Genomic DNA, 25,498 nt, shown 5'->3' on the forward strand with positions numbered 1-25,498 from the left:
TTTGTCTCTGCTTTAAATTTGAGTGTAAACTAAGGATTAAATGGAATTATAGCTATTAAAAAAAAACAAAAAAGACAAAAACAAACTATCTGGTTGGGAGACCAGGGACATCAGGGAGTGTTGACAGGGGTTTGGGCCAGTCTTCTCGGGGGAGGGGTCTGTGGTGATGCATCTTACACAGCCTGACTACGAAATGCAGTTTTACAGGAGTGTGGGGGGCAAGGCTTAGTGTAGGAACGTTAAGTAGCAAATGTCTGTGCTGTGCTGGTTCCTACAGGTGGCCCTATGTTTATGCCAACGGGCTAGGGAAGGAAATGGCAACAGCCGGTTTATTTGTTCCCAGAAGGGTGTCTCTGTGAGCACTGTCTCTCTGGAGTACACTCTGAGATGACTGAATAACCTCCCCACTGTGTGCCCCAGGCACTCTTCAGATCACTCTTTCCATGCCTTGTGTCCACAGGTTGTTTACCCACCTTCTCTCCAAGAACAGCGCAGTGTCCTCCCGGCTCTATCCTAGCCAAGCCTGCTAACTTTTAAGACTCCAGGCTTTAAGCCCTGCTGCTGCCAGAAGTCATGAAATTTGGCCCTTCTTCTTTCCAAGCCAATTTCTATGGGAGTTCGTTTTCCCCAAGCACTCCCCTCCGTGTTAGTCTGTCTCTTACCCTTCTCTGCCCCCACAGCTCCTTTCCCACAGCAGTGACCACTGTCCCTCCATCCCTCCATCCTCCCTTTCTCTCCCAAACTGCATCTCCACACTTCTGCCTTCTTTGATGTGGCCTTTCCCTACTTTAGTTGTGGAGCTTGTTCTGCTAGTTTTCAGGTCAGTTTCTGGAGTATTTAGGATGATTTGGCAGTTATCTTGTGTTTGTGGGACAAAGTGAGCCTAGGGTCCTCTTACTCTGCCACCATCTTCCTGAATCCCTCCCCTTCGTTACCATTTTTAAATCATGGTTCAGTATGTTAAATATATTCTCATTCTTGTGAGGCAGATCTCCAGGAGTTTTTTATCTCCCCAAACTGAAGCTCTATACCGATGAAACAGAACTGTGCATTCTCCCTCTAGCCTGTGGCAGCTGTCTTTCTACCTTCTGCCTTTAGGAATTCAACTACTTTGGGTACCTCATACAAGTGGAATTCTGCAGTCTTTGTCTTTTTTGTGACTGGCTTAGTTCACTTAGCATAATGTCTTCAAGGTTCATCTGTGTTGTAGGATGTGACAGGATTTCCTTCCTTTTTAAGGCTAATAATCCTGCGTGTGTGTATCGTACTGTGTTCCATGAACGCGTGGGTACTCCTACCTCTGGGGTCTTATGAATAGTGCTGCTGTCAACATAGGTAGGCAGATGTGTCTTTGCAACCCTGTTTTTGGTTCTTCGGATGTATACCCAGAAGTCGGATTGCTGCGTCCCACAGTAATTCTGTTTTGAATGTTTTGAGGAACCTCCATACTGTTTCCATAGCAGTTGCACCATTTTATAACCCTGCTAACAGTAACAGGGTTCCAGTTTCTCTGCATCCTCACTAACACTTCCTTTCTATTGTTTTGATGGTAGCAGTTTTAATGGGCATGCAGTGATTCTTGATTTTGATTTCATTTCTCCTATGATTAGTGATGTTGAGTATCTTTTTGTAGGCTTCTTGGCCATTTGTATATCATCTTTGAGGAGATGTCTCTTCAAGTCCTTTGCCCATTTTTTAACTGGGTTATCCTGATTTTTTTGTTGTTGAGTTGTAGGTGCTGATATATTCTGGATATTAACCCCTTATCAGATATATGATTTGCATATTATTGTCTCCCATTTTGTAGTTTGCCTTTGCGTCCTGTTGATTATGTCCTTTGACGCACGCAATTTTTTAAGTTTGATGTAGCCCCATTTTTATAGCTTCACTTTTGTTGCCTGTGCTTTGGGCATCAATTCCAACAAATCATTGCTCTGTCCAACGTTATGAAATTTTTCCGCTATGCTTTCTGGGAGTTTTGTAGTTTTAGGTTTTATATTTAGACCTTTAATCCATTTTGAGTTAATTTTTTGTGTGTCGGCTCTAATTTCATCCTTTTGCAAGCAGATATCCAGCTTTCCCAGCACCGTATGTTGGAGAGACTGACCTTTCCCTATTGTGTGGTCTTTGCACACTTATGGAAGATCACTGGACCATATGGAAGGTTTTTTTCCTGCACTTTTTATTCTGTCCCATTGGTCTGTTTGTGTTTATGCCAGTACCACACTGTTTACATATAGTAGCTTTGTAATCAAATGAATTTGAGGATGAATTTTCTATTTCTTAAAAAATGGGCATTGATATTTTGGTAGCAATTGCATTGAGTCTGTAGACTGCTTTGAGTAATATTGACATCATAACAATAATTAAGTTTTCTAGTCCTTCAACGTGGGATGACTTTTTTATTTGTGTCTTCTTTAATTTCTTTCTGCAGTGTTTTGTAGCTTTCAGTATATCCAGTAAGTGAATTTTAAAGTATTTTAGATCAAAAAGTTTCTTTATACTCTTGAGAATATAAATATTATTAGTTATGTAAGGCATTGGAATATATTTACCTAAAATACTCATTGTTTAAAAAATATTTGCCTTTCTGATTTTTAAATTACATAAATATTGATCCTCCAAAACACTGGCGCTTAGTTTACAAATTACTCCTTCCTTGGATTAATGCCCTTTAGTTAGTTAATTAATGTTTTACCAATGCATAAATTGCCAGAGTGATTTTTTCAATAGTATTATTAAAATTTATGTGTCATGCAAAGCATAGGCATCTGGCCTTCTGCAGTGCATGAAATCTGTCAAGCTTTTTTTTGTAGTTGAAAATAAACAAGGTTGGCACAAAGTAAAATAGCAAAGAACAGAAAGTTCTACCCCTAATGTTCTATGTCTAATACTCCTTTTTTTGAACTACTCTTCCCCACTTGCTCACTACTATATAGCAGTGGATCTCAGTCCTCCTCTACAACTGTCCCAAGGGACATTTGGCCTAGAGATATTTTTGGTCGTAACAACTTGGGTGAGTACCACTGGCATCTACTGGGTAGCACGCAGAGATGCTGCTAAACATTATATAATTCACAGGGAACACCCCCCCCCCCATAAAAATTATGTGGTGAAAGGTCAGTGGTACCAAAGTTGAGAAACTCTGATGTATAGCAACCTCTCTGCTTTACATGAAGTGTCCTTTTGCTTTCATCTTGCCTCACTTTGTTACTTTCTCTCTTTCCTCTCTGTCATGTGTATTATTTAGCAAAAATAAGTTATTAGTATTAAACAACCACTTACAGTGGAAATTAATTTGTGAGTAGCTTTCTCATCACATTTATGTAAGTGAATTTAGTGTAGTTCCCTGCAATGAGGTTTGCCAACTATACAGTTAGAGGACACAGAGGACTGTGTACTCTACAAGACTATTTTCACTTTTTTTTTTCCCTCAAGTTTATTTATTTATTTTGAGAGCAAGAAAGAAAGCGTTCAGGAGGGAAAGGGGCAGAGAGAGAGAGAGAAAGTGCGAATCCCAAGCAGGCTCCCCGTGGTCAGCACAGAACCCAACACAAGGCTTGATCTAATGAACCATGAGATCATGACCTGAGCTGAAATCGAGTCAGATGCTTAACTGATTGAGCCACCCAGCCATCCCTGGACAATTCTCATTTCTGATACCAACTGCAAGTTTAGGGGATTCCCAAAACCACCTTCAGGTTCAATTATTCTTTGAAAGGGCTCACAGAACTCACTGAAGGCTATTATACTCATGACTTACTACAGAGGAAGGATACGGTTAAAATCTGCAAAGGAAAGTGATATATAGGACAGAGGCTGGGGGATCTAAACACAGAACATCTGGTCATTCTTTTCGTGTGGAATCCTGCATGACATTAACTCCTCCTGGCCAATCTGTGTGATGACAGTACTTACGGAAAGAATATTGCCAACTAGGGAGGACCACTCACAACTTTGGTACCCAGGGTTTTTACTGGGACTCTATCACATATTGTTAACATGGCTGATGTTTAGTCTCCAGCCCCTTCTGGAAATTTGGACTAATACCTCTGGAAGTTAAAACTGATACTATGTTGTCCCAAAGCTCCCATCATAAATCACATTGTTCAGTTTTCTGGTAGCCAAAGCCCCTAGGCAAACAAAGAAATACATATCAGGCAGGACATTCCAAGGGCTTAGAGATCACTCCCAGTAGCCAAGAGCAGAGCCAGACCTCTCCTTGGATAAAATTAATTCTTGACTACACATTTCATAATGAGTGTTTTAATTTTAAGGTTACCTTCATCATGGAAAGAAAAATCATATGTTCTTTCAGTAAGCTAATGACTAGGCTATAAGCTTTTTGAAGAAGCTGACTGTCTTATACAGTGTTCTTTTCTTTGCTACTGTAGCTGCTTCAAAAGTCTTTATTCCATGACTTAGTAAATAAGCAAACATTTTCTTCAGTTTAGTGATTTCAGGTATCAGACATCAAGTGATAATTTTACCATGCTGGCCTTTCAGTGATGTTTAGAAGTGACGTTAGGGATCCTTATTTTATAGATGAGAAAACTGAAGCCGAGAGAGGCCAAAAGTCTCACAGCTAGCCATAGCTGGGTTAGAGCTTAAGTCTCTTGATCTCCTATTGAATGGTATTTTCATCACAGTCTACTTATTATGTTAAACAGAGAGAAATTGCATAACTTCTATGTGAAAGGTATTAGTTTACTCGTGGGATAAAATTCTAACTAGTTCCAAAGGACTTTATAATCTTAGGGAGGGAAATAAAATGGATACATATGTTCAAAGCATAATGTAATAAGCATTGTACAAAAAAAAGTGCAAATTGCTATGGGATGTCAAAGAGATTATTTGTCACTAGTTGGGACAATCAGACAAGGATGCTTAGAATTTAAATTTACAGTTGAATATTAAAGGGTATGTACAATTAAGATTGATCTTAAGATATGGGAGGAAAGGCATTGCAGATGAGGGTGTAAAGCAAATAAAGGAAGAGACTGTTGAATCTACTGTATCTGAAGAGATCAGTCTTACGCTTAAAAAAAAAAAAGAACATGGATTTAGTCATTAGTAAGTAGTTAAAAGAATAATAGTCTCTTTCCTTCAGTTTGTTCTCATGGAAAAAATTGCTGAGACCCATATCCTTTCTTTTCAGCATTTTCTAAGATATGTCAGATCAAGTTTGTTAATGATTTTGTTTAAGAGTTCTGTATTTTTACTGATTTTTTGGGTTGGGGAGGCTACTGGCTCATTAGAAAGATGTCAAAATTTACACTATGTGGATTTATTTCTTTTTTTAGGGTTTTGCTTTATTTGGAGAAAAAATATTTAGAATTATTATATTTTCAGTATAAATCCTTTTATTGTTTTTGAAATGTCCTATCTCTAGTAATACTGTTCGTCTCTTTTGCCAGATATTAATATGGCTACTCAAGCTCTCTTTTATCTAGCATTTGCATGATATGTCTTTCCCATCTCTTTGCTTTCAACTTTTCCATCCATATATTTAAGATGTATTTCTCATTAGCAGAATGTAACTGAGTTCTGTTTTTGAAATGCAGTCTGAGAATCTTAGTCTTTTAGTGAAGTATTTAGTCCATTTATATTTAATGAAATTACTGATTTGGTTTTAATTTATTGTTTTATGCGCTTTTTGTTTTTTCCTGCCTCTTTTATATATCATCTCTCTCATTTCTTGCCTTCTTTTGTTTGTTTTTTATTATTCCATTTCCCCCAATGTTATCTTGGGAATTTACTTTCTTTAACCATTCTTTTAGTGTTTTCCTAAAGATTACACTACTTATCTTCAAATTATTAAAGTCTAGTATAACTTTGTATTTTACTACTTCCTAGACAATGCCAGAATTTTACACTTTTTAGCAATTTTTCAGTTCTGTAATTTCTATTTATTCCTTTTTTATAGTTTCCAATTCTCTGAAATTGTGTCTTATCTTTTAATTCATTGATCATATTAAGAAGCATAGTTATGTTAAAGTCTGTATTTGACATTTCCATTATATATATCCTTTTCTGAGTTTTTGTTCTTTTGTTCTCTTGGCTTTTAGTTAGGTAGTCTTGCCTCCTGTAAGTCTGGTTGTTTTTTGTTGTTGTTTTTAAGATTTTATTTTTAAGTAGTCTCTATATCTAACACAGGGCTTAAACTCACAACCCTGAGAGCTGCACACTGTACTGACTCAGCCAGCCAGGCTCCCCTGTCTGGTTGTTTTTGATTCAGTGCCAGGCAGTGTAAATGAAAAAATTCAGAGATAATTCAAGGCCGTATGTCTGAGCTGTCCAGTATGATAACTACTAGCTACATGTGGCTATTTACATTTAAATGATTTAAAATAAAATGTAAAAATTCAGATCCTTATTATACCAAACACATTTCAAATGCTCAACAGCCACATGTGGCTAATAGCTATCTTATCAGACAGGGCAGATATAGAACATTTTCATCACTATAGGAAAGTTCTGTTGGATAGCACAGCTCTAGATGATCTTATCTTTCATTAGAGAATTTACTTTTGCATATAGCCCTAGAGGCACTAGGAGTCCTGGCGCACCCTAATTCAGTTAAGTTTGGGGTGATTCTAAATTGGACGTCGGTGTTTATGAGAGGTAATATACTTCTCATTTACTTTTCAGTTGTAGAGTGTAGCCTTTAGAGGTCACAGTCTGAAGCCTGGAGGATTACCAGGGCTCCAGTGTTTTATCTCTTCAGACCTGTAAGTCTGTGGAAAGCTGTGTTCAGCTTCTCAGCCATGCCTCTGAATTAAGCAGATGCCTGTTGGAGAAAAGCAGGCTTAAATGCAGGAGTACCTCTCAAGCCTTCCCTTTTCCTTATCTTGGGACCTTGTAATTTTTCACTTCCTTCTTGGTTTTCTAATGTATTCAAATTGATTTTTCCTAAAAATATTTTTGTCCCCTGCTTTTTTAGTTGTTCTTATTGGGAAAGTTGTTTAAAACACAGTCCATCATAGCCAGAAGTAGAGCTCTTCTACTAACGATGTTTTAACCAAATACTTCAAACAAATATGCTTAACAACTAACATGCATAGAACATTTCCACCTACATGGCCCTATTTGATTCCAACTATAATCTTGTGATCAAGATATCCTTATTTCAGAGATAAGAAAATTTAGGTTCATAAAGATACAAATAAAAACAGCTGGTAGTAGGAGAGCTGAGAATCAAACCCAGATTCTCTGATGCCAAGTCGTATGTATTTTGTTAGGCCTAGTGGCTGGCAGTAATAAGTATGCATAATGAATGATAGATACATCCATGAATACTAATCTTTCGTGTTGGTACCTCAGGTCATTCTAAAGCCCCCTTTTTCCTTTAAAATGAATTCTAGAATAAGTTTCCCTCTTAATACTTTAAAATACCTAGGCCCCTTAATATTTAGGATAATTAAAGGGAAGTTATCCTAAATATTATATACTACTTCTTTACTGATGAGTCTATATTTCCCATTGCTTTTTTAGTTTTCAATTGTGTAGCTTAATCTGAATTCCATTAATTATGTCTTTTTTCCTCCCCAAGATAACTGCTAAAATACCAAGCACAGCAGTTACTAGACCTGTAGCTACTGGATATGGGGTAGGTTTTCTTAAGCTAAAAATATTAAGGTGCTTTTTCTCATCCATAAGTTGACTTTAGGCACTTCTAAATAATTTTGGCTATCTTTTCAGTCCATGACCCAGGTATGTTTTCCATTTAGGATAGTTACAAACATTGTGAAAGTCTAATTTGATTAATAGCTTTTACTATTCTAGTCATTCTGATTGTAAATTTATCAGAAAATATTTTCTTATCATTTCTTATTTGTAAACCTTATGTTTATTGATTGACTTCCTTTCATTTTCTGTGTAATATTACCAAGTCTCGTGTATTCCATTCATATTTTATGTGGAGTTAAGTGTTATATAAATGTAATGATGTTTATAATTTTTTTAAACCTACCAATTAATACATGAAAAACATAAAGTTTGAAAAAAACTTCAGAAGCATATATTTGGGTCTTTTATTTGAGATCTTCAGAGGAAAGATGGTATATAAAAATCCATAAAGGAAAATTTTTAGGTCTTGCCCAAATTTGGATGTTAGCATACATGCAATAAAAGGGGAATGGGAGAAAAATGGAAGAATGAGGTGGAATAGCATTTCCTAGTCCTTATTATAATATTTCTTAGGGGTCAGAAAAATGGTTTTAGTACATAGCTAGAGGTCCAGGAAACTTGACTTTATACTGTTCCTTTAGATGAATAAGGAAACCAGTCACACACATAATGTAAGTGTGTGTCAAATGAAACATGCTCTTATTAATCAGCCTAAGCATGTATTACTCATAAATTTGATTTTTTTTGGTGGTGTTTTAGAACAGGAGGCGGCAAACCTTTTCCGTGAAGAGCCAGGCAATTTAGGCTTTGCGGGTCAGATAGTCCCTATTGCAGTTACCAGCCTCTGTGTTTGTAGTGTGGAAGCCGCCATAGACAGTGTGCAGACCAGTGGGGTGTAGCTGTATTTCAGGCTGAGCGTTGTGCTTCACGGAAGCTTGTGTTAGACTTTTATTGTTTAATCTTATATCTTCAGGTTATAAATGGAAAAAATTAAGTTTACTTGCCAATAGAATGAGGAAAAAAAGTTATGAAGGAAACTTTTATAACTTGGTTTTTATAAAATTAAATGTAGATATTTTTTGGAACCATTTTAATTTAGTTTTCTGTTTACTAGTCCAAGACATCCCTGGCATCATCGATGGGAAGACCAATGACAGGGGCTATTCAGGTATCTCTGTCATGTGCTTGTTCATTTTGGGCCTCTCTTGTGACTTAGAATATTATTACCAACTTTTTTTATTACATTATTTTAAAATGTTAAAGAAAGTGTTTCTTACATAATGACCCGGATTCTTTAAATTATGGGCTAAAGGTTGGCCTATTCAAAATCTTTGGAGGTAAAATCTCTTTGGATTTACTCAGGTCTCAAATGAAATCCCACTGGGGAGTGGACATAGGACTGATAATTGGCTTGTGTGGTAACTCTGGGTCCCATTTTTCCTATGCTATCGCTTACAACAATTCCTGAAATTTCTCTCATAGGCATATAGGAGGCCAACAAAAGTAGAGGAGTAGCCAGCTGATAACCTGTGTAACTTACATAAGATCCTACATAAAAATCCATGAGTATTTCTTTTCAAACTAGGAGTAAGCCCAGTTAAAGCAAGGAATTGAAATGTTGTAGAGGAAAGGCAAAATAGAGACAGGACTGACATGGATAGGCAGAGGTGAGGAATAAGCAGGTAGTAATGAAAAATTCTGTTAAAAATTAAGACTACTTTAATGTATGTGCTTGTGCAGAACTACAAATAAGAGGTAAATCTTATTTAAGAATACTTTTTAAATGACTGTTTTTCTTTCAAGGATGGAGTTACTAGACCAATGACAGCAGTGAGAGCAGCTGGTTTTACCAAAGCAGCTGTAAGAGGTTTGTTATATTATCTCTGCTAATCATTTTTTTCAGGTATTTTCACTTTGTTATTTTCTATGTGTAAATGTTATTACCGTTTTAAAGGAAACCTGACATACCGTTGATTGTAAGGTGTGTCATTCTTTAGGTACCATTAAGAAAGGAAAGGGGTAATGAAAATGTTCTGCATCTTAATTGGAAGAGAGGTTATACTGGCATGGGATTTGTCAAAATGTACTGAATTGTACATTAAAATATGTGCATTTTTTTTTTCAACGTTTATTTATTTTTGGGACAGAGAGAGACAGAGCATGAACGGGGGAGGGGCAGAGAGAGAGGGAGACACAGAATCGGAAACAGGCTCCAGGCTCTGAGCCATCAGCCCAAAGCCTGACGCGGGGCTCGAACTCACGGACCGCGAGATCGTGACCTGGCTGAAGTCGGACGCTTAACCGACTGCGCCACCCAGATGCCCCTGTGCATTTTTTTAAAAACTAAAAAGTGTATAAGTTATTTTATATAAGTTAGAGCTCAGTTAAAAAATTGTAGGTGAAAACAGTGCTTAAAGATGTAAGTTAAGTCATAATTTAAAAATGAAATTATTATGAAAAAATTAATGTATACCAACAAAGAAAATTAAGAACCCAATAGCAAGTCATTACTCACATGACTGATAATTTAGAGCTCACAAGAGGATAGATTACTGTAGGGGAGAAGTGAACACTGACAAGAGTTCACTCATTTTTGTTTTCACATTTTATTCACATAGTTTTATGTATATAAAAAATCTCGCCAATTTCTTGATACATAAAAAACTTACATAGGCATAATAAAATGTCCTGGCCATTTAATAAATAGGTAACTTAAACCATTTAATAAATAGGTAGATTAAATAACTTATGCAAGTTTTTATGTTTTCTTCAATTATGCTGTGTCACAAGTTCACTATGAACTCTTGAATTGTGTCTCAGGCTCTGCATTTGACCCCCTTGGTCAGTCAAGGGGCCCTGCTCCTCCTTTGGAAGCCAAAAATGAAGATAGGTATGTAAATCGTTATGCTGTTGTTTTGTTGTTGTTGCATATTTTTAATTTTTATTTTCCAAATACATAATTCTCAGTTATTTTAAAAGTTCTTGTCAGAAGCACCCCTATGTTTATGGCAGCATTGTTTTTAATAACCAAGATATGGAAGCAGCCCATAATCGTAGCTCTTAAACTCCGTATTTGGGCTGTTGAATAAATTACACAATTTCTCTTTTTCACTAACAAGGAGCCTCTACAGAAAATATGTTCACTTTATATCCTAGTTAATAACAACATGTTTGCTAATAAAAGTATGTTAGTTTATTTAAATAGCAGGTCATTTAGGATCCTTTCAGCTGCCAACAACAGAATACGTATCAGAAAAATACACACACAATAAGAACGTTTAGTGTGTAATAGGAAGTCTGGAGGAAGGGCATTTCTAGGTATGGTTAATTTCACTGCTCAGTAACATCACGCCTGGTTCAGCTTCTGTGTGATTCCCTTGGCCGTTTTCAAGAGCTTGCCCATCCTATCATGCCTCAAGAGCCCCGAGAGTTCAAAATCTACATGTAGTTAATAATGCCTAGAGTCGGGGCGCCTGGGTGGCGCAGTCGGTTAAGCGTCCGACTTCAGCCAGGTCACGATCTCGCGGTCCGTGAGTTCGAGCCCCGCGTCGGGCTCTGGGCTGATGGCTCAGAGCCTGGAGCCTGTTTCCCATTCTGTGTCTCCCTCTCTCTCTGCCCCTCCCCCGTTCATGCTCTGTCTCTCTCTGTCCCAAAAATAAATAAAAGTTGAAAAAAAAAAAAAAAAATAATGCCTAGAGTCAGAAAGTTCCCAGTCTTGGATCCCTTTTAAAAAGCAAAGAAAATCTTCCCGGGAGTCCCCAACCCCAAGTAAACCTGTCTTCATTTCTCACTGGTCAGAAATGCATCACGTGCACAGGACTGAACCAAACATTTGGTAAGAGAATGAGCCTCTTGTTGACTAGCTGAGATCCTGTATGCAAGGAGGAAGACCGGTGGTAGGTTCTGGTGTGAGTAGGTACCTAGCAGTGTCCATGTAGAGTTCATTTTCCTGGCATTTAATAGGACAGAGTAGTTACTTTTAGTGTCTTCATACAGTTCTCTTACAGGTTTTTCACTTTAAATTTTTATTTTCATATTTTAGGCTAATAATCTATAAGCAACATTTATTAGACATTTATTAAGAGTGTTTCAGAATAGATAACAGAGTTCTGTACTTCGTTGTAACCTTTATAAAACCACATCTCTTATGCTCATTGCTCCGAATTTTGTAGATTTTTAGTAAACTAATAAAATTTGTATCCTACCTGACTAAATTTATTTTTATTTTTAATTTTTTTAATGTTTGTTTATTCTTGAGAGAGACAGAGACAGAGCGTGAGGGGAGAGGCAGAGTGAGAGAGAGACACACAGAATCTGAAGCAGGCACAGGCTCTGAGCTGTCAGCACAGAGCCTGACGTGTTGTTCAAACTCACAAATTGTGAGATCATGACCTGAGTCAGACACTTAAGCAAGTGAGCCACCCAGGCGCCCTTACCTGACTGAATTTATAGTCAGATTCCACCAAAGAATATGCTTCTATAGACAAAGCTATACTATTAAACTTATTCCTGTATTTTTTTAAAGTCCATTTGTAGAGAATTAAGTGAACTACCGTGTATTTGGAAATATTCATAGTAAAATTTTATTTAGGTACTAATGTGCTTTCAGAGTATTGTGATATTTTGCTGGATGACAGTGGTAGCAAAATGACATTAGTGTTATTTTTGAAATTATTTGGGAGTACTGTGTTTGCTACAGTGGAGTCAGGATTTTTAAACTTCTTCCCATTGTTGGAAATATTCTCTAGAATTCCTATCTGGTAGTAGTCAGTAATCATCATGATCATCATCTCTTTTATGGGGGCTTCAGTTTTCCTCACCTGAAGATAAAGTTTTCATTTGTCATAGGATCTGAAGAAAGGATCCACTTTCTTTTAGGGATGGTACTGTAATCTCATGGGTCTTTGAATGACCTTATTTGGGTTTAAATCCTAGCTCTGTAAACTAGCTGTGTGATTTCGGACATAATACTTAACTTTGTAAACCTCAGTTTCCTTCTCAGTAAAATGAGAATAATGATAGTATTTATATCAAATGTTATTGTGAGGATTAAATGACATAATTAGGGAAAAGCATCTGGTTTAGTGTTAAATTACTAATTACTGTGCTCAGTGTGTATTTTTATTAACTAAAATATGTTATTTTTGCTGTTATCATTATATAATTACTAAAAAGTGTTCATTTGCTTTTTAACGCTATTTATACATTTATCTTATCTGTGACCTATTCTTATAAAAGCACAAAATGGACAATGTTATAAGTCCATTAAATTTTAGTTTATATTATTAGTGCCTGAATGAATCGAAGTACACCTGCTTTTTCTTTAAAAGTCCAGAAGAAAAGATTAGACAATTAGAGAAGAAAGTAAATGAATTGGTAGAAGAAAGCTGTATTGCCAACAGTTGTGGAGACTTAAAATTGGTAAGTTCATAAACTCCTAGGACTCGAGATGATGAAGTGTGCGTACGTATGTGTGTGTACTTTTATATATGTACAAATACAAGCACATGTACAGGTTTCCCCCACTATCCGAAAGTAGAGTGAAACCTTTCGTAAGTCGAAATGGCATCAAGGAAGCGATTGCCATTAATTTACACTGAAAATGGTTTGAGCTTTCCCAGGCCCCAAAACTAACCTCTCTTAGGCTTTTCTGATACCTGAGGACACATCCTGCCAACCGATGCACAGACTAAATCCAGGTCAAACACAGATGCTCACAGACAGGTCAGAGCTCTGGTGGCTTGATGCTGAGATGCCCAGGGTAGCTTCCTGAAGGGAGCGTGGGGGGGCTACTCTCGCTGCTGGGGATCTGTATTGCCTCCGAAGGGTTTGGTGCAAAACAGACGTTGCTTCACTTCTTTTTTTCGTAAAAGCCAAAAGCCTCTTCAGGTTTCTTTTAGTTAGCGAAAACAGGTACTAATGTAGGTCTTTTGTTAAAGCAGAATGGCGTCGTGCAACCTTTTGAAAAGCGGGGAATACCCGAACAGATAAACATGTTTGCCTTGCTGTTGACTGGCTTAGAGTTTTTACTGAAGCAGTTATTTTGAAAACGTAGGCAACTGCTTCATACATAAGCTCTGATGTCAGAAATAGTTGATTGATTTTGTAATTTGTGATATTGGTCATTTCAATAGGAAACCAAATTCTAATGGATCAATTGATTGAAACTGGCAGCCTGATGGACTGTTGGATTAGACTCAGCCTGCCGAAAGGCATAGCTACCATGGTCCACATGCAGTACTGAGGGCTGTTTTCTTATTTAAAGCCTCACTACCCTAAAATATTTTTTCCTATGTAAACTGCTGCAAAATCATAGTTTGCTTTGCAGAATTCTAACTCTGTTTTTTTGTGTTTTTTTTAAATTAAATACTTTCTCTTAATTTGCTTTGTTCTCATTACTTTGATTGTCATACTATATAAATGTAATTTCTGTGACTTAGTTATTAGATTAATGAATACCATTAGAAAGAATTATTCATATAAAAGCTGTTTTTATTGCTCATAGAACCGGTACTTTTTTATCTAGCTCTAAAATAAAATCCCACGGTGAGTTAATCTGTCTGTGGTTGTCTCTAGGGGAAATTAACAAAAGGTTCTTAGCATTCTGAGCAGGATATAAAAGCCAGACTAAGCATCTGTTGTAATATTGAGTAGCATTTATTCTATTGCATGAGATGGAATTAAAATACCCAAAGTTTCAGGATTGGGAGGGAAAAGGAAGGAAATAGGTTGTCAAATCTAAATGGTGGTGGAAGGGATGGTGATAAAGAAACTTGACTTGGGGCTAATAAACTCTCCATTTTATCTGTCACATACTTCTTTTGAGGGCAGAAGGGAAGATACATGACATTTTTATTAGGGTGAGCTCCACTTTAAACAAATACTCTGGGTTCTTTTGTTTTCAAAAGAGTACAACCCAGTTTCGTGCAGATACCTCCCAAATGCATAAAATACTCATAATGAATGCTTAAAGGAATTGACAAAGTATCAACTTGATTTCAGGCCTTAGAAAAGGCAAAAGATGCAGGAAGAAAGGAGAGAATCTTGGTGAGACAACGAGAACAAGTTACAACTCCAGAAAATATCAATTTGGATTTAACTTACTCAGTAAGTATGAGAAATACCTATTGAGTGAAATTATTTTGGCTAGGATTTGTAGATTCCAAAAGTCTTTTTCCTTTTGTCTTTAGGGTTTTTTTTTCCCCTGTGTTTTTTTTTTTTTTTTTAATTTTTTTTTTTTTCAACGTTTATTTATTTTTGGGACAGAGAGAGACAGAGCACGAACGGGGCAGGGGCAGAGAGAGAGAGAGACACAGAATCAGAAACAGGCTCCAGGCTCTGAGCCATCAGCCCAGAGCCTGACGCGGGGCTCGAACTCCCGGACCGTGAGATCGTGACCTGGCTGAAGTCGGACGCTTAACCGACTGCGCCACCCAGGTGCCCCTCCCCTGTGTTTTAAATCTTATTGGACCTCAGGTGCCCAGAGTTAGATTAATAATAATCTTTATAAAGTTCATGAGGCACTCTTACTCTTAGGTTTGTGCAAAGATCTTTTTTTTTTATTTATTTAGTTAATTAGTTGTTTTTAGTAACTTAGTATCCACAGGCTTACCACCCAATGACTCTATTTCTGGAAGATTGCTAATGTTTATGCTCTGTATTTAGTGTGGTTATTTTTTTGTAAATTTTTTTTTTCAACGTTTTTATTTATTTTTGGGACAGAGAGAGACAGAGCATGAACGGGGGAGGGGCAGAGAGAGAGGGAGACACAGAATCGGAAACAGGCTCCAGGCTCTGAGCCATCAGCCCAGAGCCTGACGCGGGGCTCGAACTCACGGACCGCGAGATCGTGACCTGGCTGAAGTCGGACGCTTAACCGACTGCGCCACCCAGGCGCCCCTAGTGTGGTTATTTTAATGAGATTTTAATGTGGACTTTTGGTCTATGATTCTTAAGAACTTCCAACTAGGCAAATAATACAATGTTCTGTGAGGGTAGTGAAAAACAACAAAAACTAATTTCTTACAAGATTAAAAAAAAATTTTTTTTTAATGTTTATTTTTTGAGAGAGAGCGAGAGAGAGAGAGAGAGAGAGAATGTGAATGGGGGAGGGGCAGAGAGAGAGAGAGAGAGAGAGAGAGAGAGAGACACAGAATCTGAAGCAAGCTCCAGACTCTGGGCTGTCAGCACAGAGCCGGATGCGGGGCTCGAACCCACGAACCGTGAGATCATGACCTGAGCCAAAGTCAGATGCTTAACTGACTGAGCCACCCAGGTGCCCCAAGATTTTTTTAATTCTTAAAAGACTTCCTTGATGTTTATACCACTATTTTAAAAGGGTGTATTTTTAGTGGGAAAAATGTTCATTTGCCAAACATATGGAAAAAAAAGGACATTTGAAACTGAATAGGAATTTTTAGATGTTCGTTCTTGATAGCTAATATTTTTAAATTTCATGAAATCTTTAGATGGGGGAGTAATTTCTAGTGATTTTTTTTACCTGTGGGAAAATAATTTTATATAACTTAGTGACTTAAATTATAATTTTGCATACAGAGAAGTACTTTTTACAGTTTTGCATATAAAGAAGTGCACAAACGAAGGTTTAAGACATTTCCACATAATGTTACGAATGTTTTTATTTACGAAGAAAATTTGGCTCAGTACCTTGCTTATTCCCTTTATTACCAGCAACATTAACAATACATGTTTATTCTTTGTAGGTCTTCCTGAGATTAATGGATGGCAAATACTACCTAAATTAGAAGGAATACTTAGAAAATTAAGGTGCAGTTTGGAGGACAGCTATGCTTATCTTAATGTTCTCGTTCATTTGGAATGCAAGATATTTCTCTGTATGCTTTACTTCCTCACTAGTGGAGTATCTTGATACAGGCATCTAGTTTTGTTAGGTATAGGATGTTAATCTCTTAAAAGATTATAGGCAAAAGGGCCTAAAATGGTCAGTATGTGTCTTTTTGCCTTGTTTTTTCCCTTAGGTTCTTTTCAACTTGGCCAGTCAATATTCAGCGAATGAAATGTATGCTGAAGCACTAAATACATACCAAGTTATAGTGAAAAATAAGATGTTTAGCAATGCAGGTGAGTGTATATAGTCAGTTTGCCCAATAAATATAGTTCTTTTTCTTTTGAGTTTGTCGAAGTAATTTCTGCACCCAACGTGGGGCTCAAACTCACAACCTCGAGATTAGAAGTCATGTGCTGCACTGACCGAGCCAGTCAGGCACCCCAAATACAGTTTTTTTGTAGTGTTAATTTACATTTCCCCACTTTGTTTCCTTATATAATCTATGCTCTAAACAAATTTGTGTTTATAAAGAAGTGTCCTACTTAAAGATACTACTTATATGAAAATCTACATAATCTACATAAATACAAATGAAGAAATACAGTTGGTATGAGATAGATTGCCTAATAGTAAACAAAAAATATATTCTGTCATCACAGGTAGAATGAGCCAGGGCAATCCCATCAAACATGCTTTCACTTATAAATTTATCCCCAAGAGACTATAGTTTAGTAGCATATATGTGTAATTTTTTGGTAGTTGTATTAAAGTTATCAGAATATCAGAATATCATTTTCTTTAATATATTAAAATGTGTGTGGCATTATTGAGTTTAATTTTAAAATCCCATTTTTTACAAAATAACACAATTCCAGTTTTACAATGTAAATCACTTGTTCTCCAGCCATATTTTCAGGGCTCCATCTGTCTTAAGTTCCATTTCCTCACAGAAGATTGGTGTGTAGGTATACGAAAATAGTGTAACTGTTTTAAAGTGAGAATTTTAGGTAGTGTCTGAAGCTTCATAACTTGAGAAAAACTTCAAAGAACATGAATTAAGGTCATCTGAAATAGAGAAAAAATGAAGAAAATAGAATATTATATATTCATTGTTTTTTTAATTAGGAAGATTGAAAGTGAATATGGGAAATATTTATTTAAAGCAAAGAAATTATTCCAAAGCCATTAAATTCTACCGAATGGCACTAGATCAAATTCCAAGCGTCCATAAAGAAATGAGGTAAGTTTACATAGTGATGACTTGGTGAAATTTAAGTGTTATTTTCAGAAACAAGATAACGCTAATGACCTGTTGTCAGTGGGTTGAATATTTTGAGGTGTTTGTACATGTGAGGTGTTAGATTTATGTTGTGTCTGTAGTATTTTGGTCTATTCCCCTTCTGACTACTTGCACACATTTGTGTAATGACAAGTTAAAGGTTAAAGATATAATATGTAATCAACTGAAATAAAACTGAGCTAATTGGCCTATATAGTGGGTAACCCAGCAGGCCATTAGCAGCAAATAAGTCACTGCCAACACAGAATCAAAACACTGCTTTAGAATATAATAGACTTTAGAATGTTTTAATTTCTAAAAGGCTAGAAATTAAGACCACCATATATTCTTGCTGTAGATTGCAAATGAAACAATGAAAGGAAGAGATTGCATTTGAATCTTAGAAGAGGGGATAGGAGGAGGAAGCTGAGATATATTCTATTCCTACCATATTTCAAGAGCAGAAACAGTAAATTACCTTATGGTCTGGTAATAACCTTGAGAGCATAGAAAGTTTTCAGGATATTTACCGGTCATAATTGTCCCTAGGCACTTAGTACAGTTCCTCTGTGAAAGTTAATTTGTAAATGCCACCTTTAATGATTATTTGTTTCTGAACAGTGCATCATTATCATTGGGAAATATCTAGCTTCTAGGACACAATGCCCTTAGGCACTTTTAACACAGGTGAGCCCAAGGCTTTGAGCATTGTAGGATAGCTTATGTCAAGTGCTTAGTTATCAATAATCAAGAGGTGCTGTAGTAACTAAGTTAAGGAGCTGATGGTAAGAACAAGAGCGCTCAAGAAAGGTGTACTTGTGACAGGTTATTTAAGTGAGGAAGAGAAAAAGGGTAATATTCCAGACAAAGGGAAAATCGAGAAGAGTCAAGGAAATAACAGTATTCATGATCTGATCAGAATAAATGAATTTAATTGAAACAGAGGTATTATATTGAGGAGTAGTTAGAAATAAGATGGGATTACATTCATTCTAATGGCTATAACTTCAAAAGACTGACAACAAGTTTTGAAGAGGATGTAGAGAAATTGGAAACCTCATACATTGGGGTATATAAAATAGTACAGCCAGTTTGGAAAATAAGTATGGAATTTCTTAGAAAGTTGAACACAAATTTACCAGTGGACCGGTAATTCAACTCCCAGGTATATATCCAAGAGAAATGAAAACATGCTGTTACAAAAGATTGTATGTGAATGTTCATAGCATTATTCCTAATAGCCCAAAAGTGGAAACAGTCAAATGTCTGCCAAGTAGGCAATGGGTATATAAAATGTGGTGTATTCATATTATGGAATACTATTTGCAAATATAAAAGGAATAGAGAACTGATAGATGCTAAGAATGGAGGAACCTTCAAAAGATTATGCTAATTAAAAGAAGCCAGGTATAAAATACTGTATATTATATGACCCCCATTTATATGCAATGTTTAGAAAAGGCAAATCCAGAGAGAGAGAAAGTAGGTTAATGATTGCCTAGGGCAGGAAGTGAGAATGGGGAGTGGCTGCTAATGAGCACAGATTCTCTTTTTAGGATAATGGAGATGAGTTAATATATTCACAGCTGTGTAGATATAGCGGCAATCACTGAATTGTATAGTTAAAACAAGTGAACTTAGGTAAGTTAAACTTCAGTAAAGCTTTAACAAGACAAAGCAAAAGTGGGAAAGAAAGGATACTCTCTGTGGAGTGTCTTGACTACTGTACTAAACACATTAGACTTTTAAACTCATCCATGTTTCTTTTCCTTTAGGATTAAAATCATGCAGAACATTGGTGTTACGTTTATTAAAACTGGTCAATATTCAGATGCCATTCATTCGTTTGAGCACATAATGAGTCTGGCACCAAATCTGAAGGCAGGCTTCAACCTAATTCTTAGTTACTTTGCTGTTGGAGATCGAGACAAAATGAAGAAGGCGTTCCAAAAATTGATTGCGGTTCCATTAGAAATTGATGAAGATGATAAATATATCTCACCAAGTGTGAGTATGAAGATAACTGCTGTGTAGCTAGCTGTTAGTTGTCCGTGCTTTTCTGTTTCCAGAAATGAAAGTTAGATGGATGACTTTTTAGGTTTCTCCTGGCCCTGTATTAATGTGTTTTAATTAATCAAATTTAATTAATGTGCTTTTACCAGTTTCATTTGTTACTTAAATTAAATGGTTGAGAATGGGACTCTGTTGAAATAGGGCTAGAGATTATGGTTAAAACTGACTTTACAATTTTATTGAAAAAAGGGAAAATCTTACAAAAATATGATTACGTGTCATTCCTTAAGTATAATATCTTGACCAAGGAACCCCTAAATCCTTGCTTTTTTTACTATTTTTTTCAGTCATTTATGAACAGAGGAAGCTCAAACTATACTAAATATATCACAAATGAAAAGAAGTAGTTCCTTATGCATAGGGTAGAGCATAATAAAAAAATCGTATTTTCAAAGACCTGAGGAAATATTATATAACGTTAAATGAAAACCCAAATGAAAAAAAAAGATATACACACACCCATACATGAACACAAACTGAAAGGAAATACACCAAAATAGAAACAATAGTTTCCAGGGAGTGAGATGATTTTTCTTAATGTTTTTAAAATATTTTCCAGAGTTTTACATATAAATTATTGGTATGCTGCCATATTATTTTCTATTAAACCAAACAGTATGAAATTGCCTGTATTTATAGATCAAAAATAAGAGAATAATGACAATTTCATAAATTGAATTAATAGATTTCTTCATAGATTGTACGGGTATTACCGCCTAGCTGTTGGCTGCACCATACAATACTTAACTCTTCTTATGCCTCAGTTCTTTATATACAATACAGGAAATTATAATAACCTACTTTATAGGGTTGTGAGGATTAAGTGAGATAATGCAAGTGAAATGCTTAAAACAGTACCTGGAACATAGCATGTGCTATGTAACCATTAATTATATGTATTGTTTTTATTGAGAAGAAATTTATGTTGTGAAAAAATGTATTTTTAATAAAGAGTAGAGATATGGATTACTAAGTAATTTGATGATCATTTAATCATTTACATTTGAGTTTAGAATTTATAATATCACACAGCTTCTGTGTACTTGGTCCTGTTCTATGCGGCCTGACCTTTTATCAGCTGCTCAGAATCTGTTAGTTCAAGGAGAATGTGATAGATAATCAGGAATAAGAAAAGTTCTACTTTACATAAGGGAAAACAGTTGAGAAAGATTAATTTACTCTACTAACTAACTTAGTGGTGTGGTTGGTTAGAAATCCAAGCTCTTAGGGGCACCTGGGTGGCTCAGTCGGTTCAGCTCTTAGGGGCACCTGGGTGGCTCATGTCCGGCTTCGGCTCGGGTCATGATCTCACAGTTCGTGAGTTCACGCCCCGCCTCGGGCTTGTGCTGATAGCTCGGAGCCTGGAGCCTGCTTCGGATTCTGTGTCTCCCTCTTTCTCTTGCCCCTTCCCCGCTCATGGTCTGTCTCTCTCTGTCTCTCAAAAATGAATACACATTAAAAAAAAATTAAAAAAAAAAAAAAAAAAAAAGAAATCCAAGTTCTCAGTATTTGCTTCTGAATTAATCACTTTTTTCCCGATTTTATTTTCCCAGGATGATCCACATACTAACTTAGTAATTGAAGCTATAAAAAATGATCATCTAAGGCAAATGGAACGTGAACGGTAATATTTTGCACACTTTAGTAACATAGGTTTAATTTTTATGAGTTAAATATACATTCTGATTATTTCTCTCAAGACTTGTTATATTCAGTATATTAAATAGTGCTATTGTTTCACCAATTCTGTACATTACTAGATTCTCTTTTCTCCTAAGTAATCACAGTCCTCAGGCTGACCCCAGTTATTCTTACCCAGTTACTCTTACTATTTTCTTGTAATTCACTTCTCCTCTGCATTTGGTGCAATGTTGCAACTTTGTTTATACTACCTTTCTTTAAAAAATTGTATCTTTATGTATTTTTGTCCAGCTTCCCAATTAAATTTCAACTCCCAAAGACAAAATTGTACTTTTTTCTTCCTTCCTCCAGTATGGTACCTAGACTCTGCCAACTATGGTTTGAAAGTTCTAATATGTATTGAACATGCAACAGGTATATTAGAAGTATATCACACAATAGAGAGCCTTTAATTTTTTAAATTGTGGTAAAATACACATAGCATAAAATTTACCATCTTAATCATGATGCATAAGAAAGACTTCATGGTTTGGTAGTGTTAAATGCATTCACGTTTTATAACCAGTCTTCAGAACTCGTGTGTGTAGGTATTGGGTCATATGCTAAATCTATTTTTTAATTTTTTAAATTATTTTTATTTACTTATTTATTTGTAATTCCAGTGTAATTAATGTTATATTAGTTTCAGGTATACAATATAGCGATTCAACAATCCTGTACATCCCTCAGTGCTCACCACGATGTGTACTCTTAATCCCCTTCACTTATTTCACCCCAGAACTCTTTGTATCTTCGTAATCTACATCTCTACCCATTGAACCACATTTCTCCGGGTCCTGCCCCCAGCACCAAACACCCACCGTTCTCCTTTCTGTTACTATGAATTTGCTTTGTTTTCCTCATGTAAATGAAATTATAGTACACTTATAATGTCTACAAGGTCCTTCCATGCTGTAGCATGTGATAGGATTTCCTTCTTTTATAAGGCTGAATAAGATTTCATCATATGCGTGGAAGGCCCTTAATTTTTAGAAATTAGTTTAATTAAAAAAATTTTTTTTATGTTTTTATGTTATTTTTAAGAGAGAGAGACAGAACATGAGGAGGCTAAGGGGCAGAGAGAAAGGGAGACACAGAATCCGAAGCAGGCTCCAGGCCCTGAGCTGTCAGCACAGAGTCCGACGCGGGGCTCAAACTCACAAACTGTGAGATCATGACCTGAGCCAAAGTCGGACACTCAACCGACTGAGCCACCCAGGTACCCCAGAAATTAGTTTAACTTTAAATATTAGTTTAGGGGTGCCTGGGTGGCTCAGTTGGTTAAGCGTCTGTCTGACTCCTGATTTCAGCTCAGGTCACGATCTCACAGTTTGTTGAGATTGAGCTCCATATCAGGCTCTGCACTGACAGTACAGCTGCATGGAAGTCTTTTTCTCCCTCTCTCTGCACCTCCCCCTCTCACACATGTATTCTCTCTCTCTCTCTCTCCCTCTCTCTCTCTCACTCTCGAACTTAAAAAATTAGTTTAGCATTAAAAACAACTGACTTCTTCTGGGAAGATGAGTAGACATAGTTTTCCCTGTTATTCCCACTAAATACAAATGAAAACCTTGGAAATTATGTATAAAACAAAGACAAGAAGAAAGGTGGAGAGAAGAGGGCAGATCAGCAAAGGACCTCAAGACCTGAGGAACAACATGGCAGTGAGTCCCCTCATCTTTCCCAGACTTGTATGTGAAGAAATTGCCAGTTAGAAAACATCAGTGGGTATATTTTTAAAAACAAACAAAAAGCCCCAAGAAAAGCCCAATTTTCTAGCCAGAGGACAAGGAAAGGAACAGTCTATCAAGACTGAAAACTTTTAGACAAATACTGCGCACACAAACTACGGCCCCACTCCTGTGCCTGCCAACAAAAGTCAAGTGGGAGCCTGGCTTCCCACTCTGAAAAGGCTGTAAGGAGACACTCCATATCCCAAAAGACCAGGTAGGGAGCCAGGACTTTAATCTCCACAGACCCTTAATGAGTCCCAGCAGTCTTTGGTTTCAGCAGATAGCACATGGGGAGCCTGGAATTCTACTCCATCAGAGTAATGAAGCACTCCTTCCCCTCTCTCTGGTATCGGAGAAAATGGTGGAGAATCAAAACTTTCATCATCACTCAGTGGTAACAAGGCCACCCCACTATGGTGTCAATAGGGACCGTGGTAGAAGCAGGAACTCCTACCCCATCCAGCAGAAACAAGGACTTCTTCCTGCCTCGAGTATCAAAAAGGGCCATGTGGGGAAGCCTGGACATCTATTATCTGGCACTCATAAGATGGTGTCTCTTCTCCCCCTGCTAGAGCAGTGTCAAGAAAGCAGCTAAAACAGACTTAAATAAAAATTCAGAGTTTTATAATGTAGAAATATCCAAGCTTTTTTTTAATGTTTTAATTTTTGAGAGAGACCGAGAGTGTGAGTAGGGGAGAGGCAGAGAGAGACAGAGGATCTGAAGCGGGCTTCGCACTGACAGCAGAGAGCCTGATGTGGGGCTCGAACTCACAAAGCACAAGATCGTAACTTGAGCCAAAGTTGGACACTTACCTGACTGAGCCACCCATGCGCTCCATGTAATGTCCAAGTTTTGATCAAGAATCACTCATCATAAGGAAGTAGGATGATTTCAAACCAAATGAATGAAAAATCTAATCAATAGATGCCACTATTATTAGGACAAAGATGTTAGAATTATCTGGCAAAGCAAACGTGATACAAATGCTTCAGCAAGCAACTATGAGCATGCTTAAAGCAAATTTAAAAGTAAAAACCCTCAGAAAAGAAGTCTCTGCAAATATATAGCACCAAATGGCAAATTTTAACTTTTTTGAAAAATACAATAATTCAAATAAAAAGCCTAGTGGATGGGCTCCACAGGAAAATAAAAGGGAAATGGAAAGATTCAGTGAACTGGAAGATGAAAAATGGAAATTACCCAGTCTGAACAACAGAGAGAAAATAGACCAAAAACCAGAAATGAAGAGAGCCTAAGTGATATCTGGGACTATAACAAAAGACCTGCCATTCGCATTATCTGTGTCTTGGATGGAGAGGAGAAAGAGATTGGGCTAAAGAAATAGTGGCTGATAAAATTCCCCAAATTTGACGAGAGAAATAAGTGTACGATACAAAAAATGATTAATACCAAAAAGAGTAAACCCAAGGAAATCCACGTGAAGATACATTATGATTAAACTTCTGAAAATTAAAGATAAAAAGGCTTGAAAGAAGACAAAGAAAAACAACACATAAGCGAAAGCAATTAGAATGATAGTGGAAAAGCCTTAAATTAATACTCTAGCTGTCACATTAATAAACTAGAAAAAGAAAAGCAAAATCAGCCAAAGGAAGAAATAATAACAGAAATCATTAACATTGAAAAAAAGAAATAGCAATGAAACACAGAGCTGATTCTTTGAATAGATCAATAAAATTGAGAAACTTACAGCAAAACTGACAAAAAATAGAGAAGACACAAATTACCGGTATCAGGAACAAAACAGGATCTATCTCTACAGACTTAGCAGACATCAAAAAAGATAATAAGGTCGGGGCGCCTGGGTGGCGCAGTCGGTTAAGCGTCCGACTTCAGCCAGGTCACGATCTTGCGGTCCGTGAGTTCGAGCCCCGCGTCAGGCTCTGGGCTGATGGCTCAGAGCCTGGAGCCTGTTTCCGATTCTGTGTTTCCCTCTCTCTCTGCCCCTCCCCCGTTCATGCTCTGTCTCTCTCTGTCCCAAAAATAAATAAACGTTGAAAAAAAAAAATTTAAAAAAAGATAATAAGGGAATACTACAAGCAACCCTGTACCCATAAAGTTGACAGCTTGGACAGAATGGGACCACTCTCTGGAAAAACACAAATGACCACAACTCACCTAATGTGATTTAATTTGTAATTTTGAAACACCCCAAAAAGAGATCTCCAGGCCCATATGGTTTTACTAGGGAGTTCTAGGAATTAACATCAGTTCTATACAGTTTATTCCAGAAGATAGTTCATTTTATGGGGCTAGTATTCCCCTGATACCAA

At 36.7% G+C, this 25,498-nt stretch overlaps 1 protein-coding gene across 8 annotated transcripts in view; it reads left to right on the forward strand.

Annotated features, from left to right (window-relative positions):
* The window catches only part of IFT88 (intraflagellar transport 88), a 133,356-nt gene that overhangs the window by 17,784 nt on the left and 90,074 nt on the right, over window positions 1-25,498 (forward strand). For 4 of the 8 annotated variants that reach the window (XM_045444086.1, XM_045444103.1, XM_045444111.1 and 1 more), the window contains 10 exons: window positions 7,553-7,609; window positions 8,744-8,797; window positions 9,433-9,496; window positions 10,450-10,519; window positions 12,960-13,050; window positions 14,632-14,736; window positions 16,629-16,731; window positions 17,564-17,678; window positions 19,493-19,724; window positions 21,344-21,414. In XM_045444086.1, the coding sequence (XP_045300042.1) occupies window positions 7,553-7,609; window positions 8,744-8,797; window positions 9,433-9,496; window positions 10,450-10,519; window positions 12,960-13,050; window positions 14,632-14,736; window positions 16,629-16,731; window positions 17,564-17,678; window positions 19,493-19,724; window positions 21,344-21,414 (962 nt within the window). The remainder of the gene's footprint in view (window positions 1-7,552; window positions 7,610-8,743; window positions 8,798-9,432; window positions 9,497-10,449; window positions 10,520-12,959; window positions 13,051-14,631; window positions 14,737-16,628; window positions 16,732-17,563; window positions 17,679-19,492; window positions 19,725-21,343; window positions 21,415-25,498) is intronic. The other 4 variants (XM_045444095.1, XM_045444131.1, XM_045444139.1 and 1 more) reach the window with 2 other exon arrangements.

This window comes from Leopardus geoffroyi, chromosome A1 (genome assembly GCF_018350155.1).
Source record: "Leopardus geoffroyi isolate Oge1 chromosome A1, O.geoffroyi_Oge1_pat1.0, whole genome shotgun sequence".
NCBI classification, from domain to species: Eukaryota; Metazoa; Chordata; class Mammalia; order Carnivora; family Felidae; genus Leopardus; species Leopardus geoffroyi.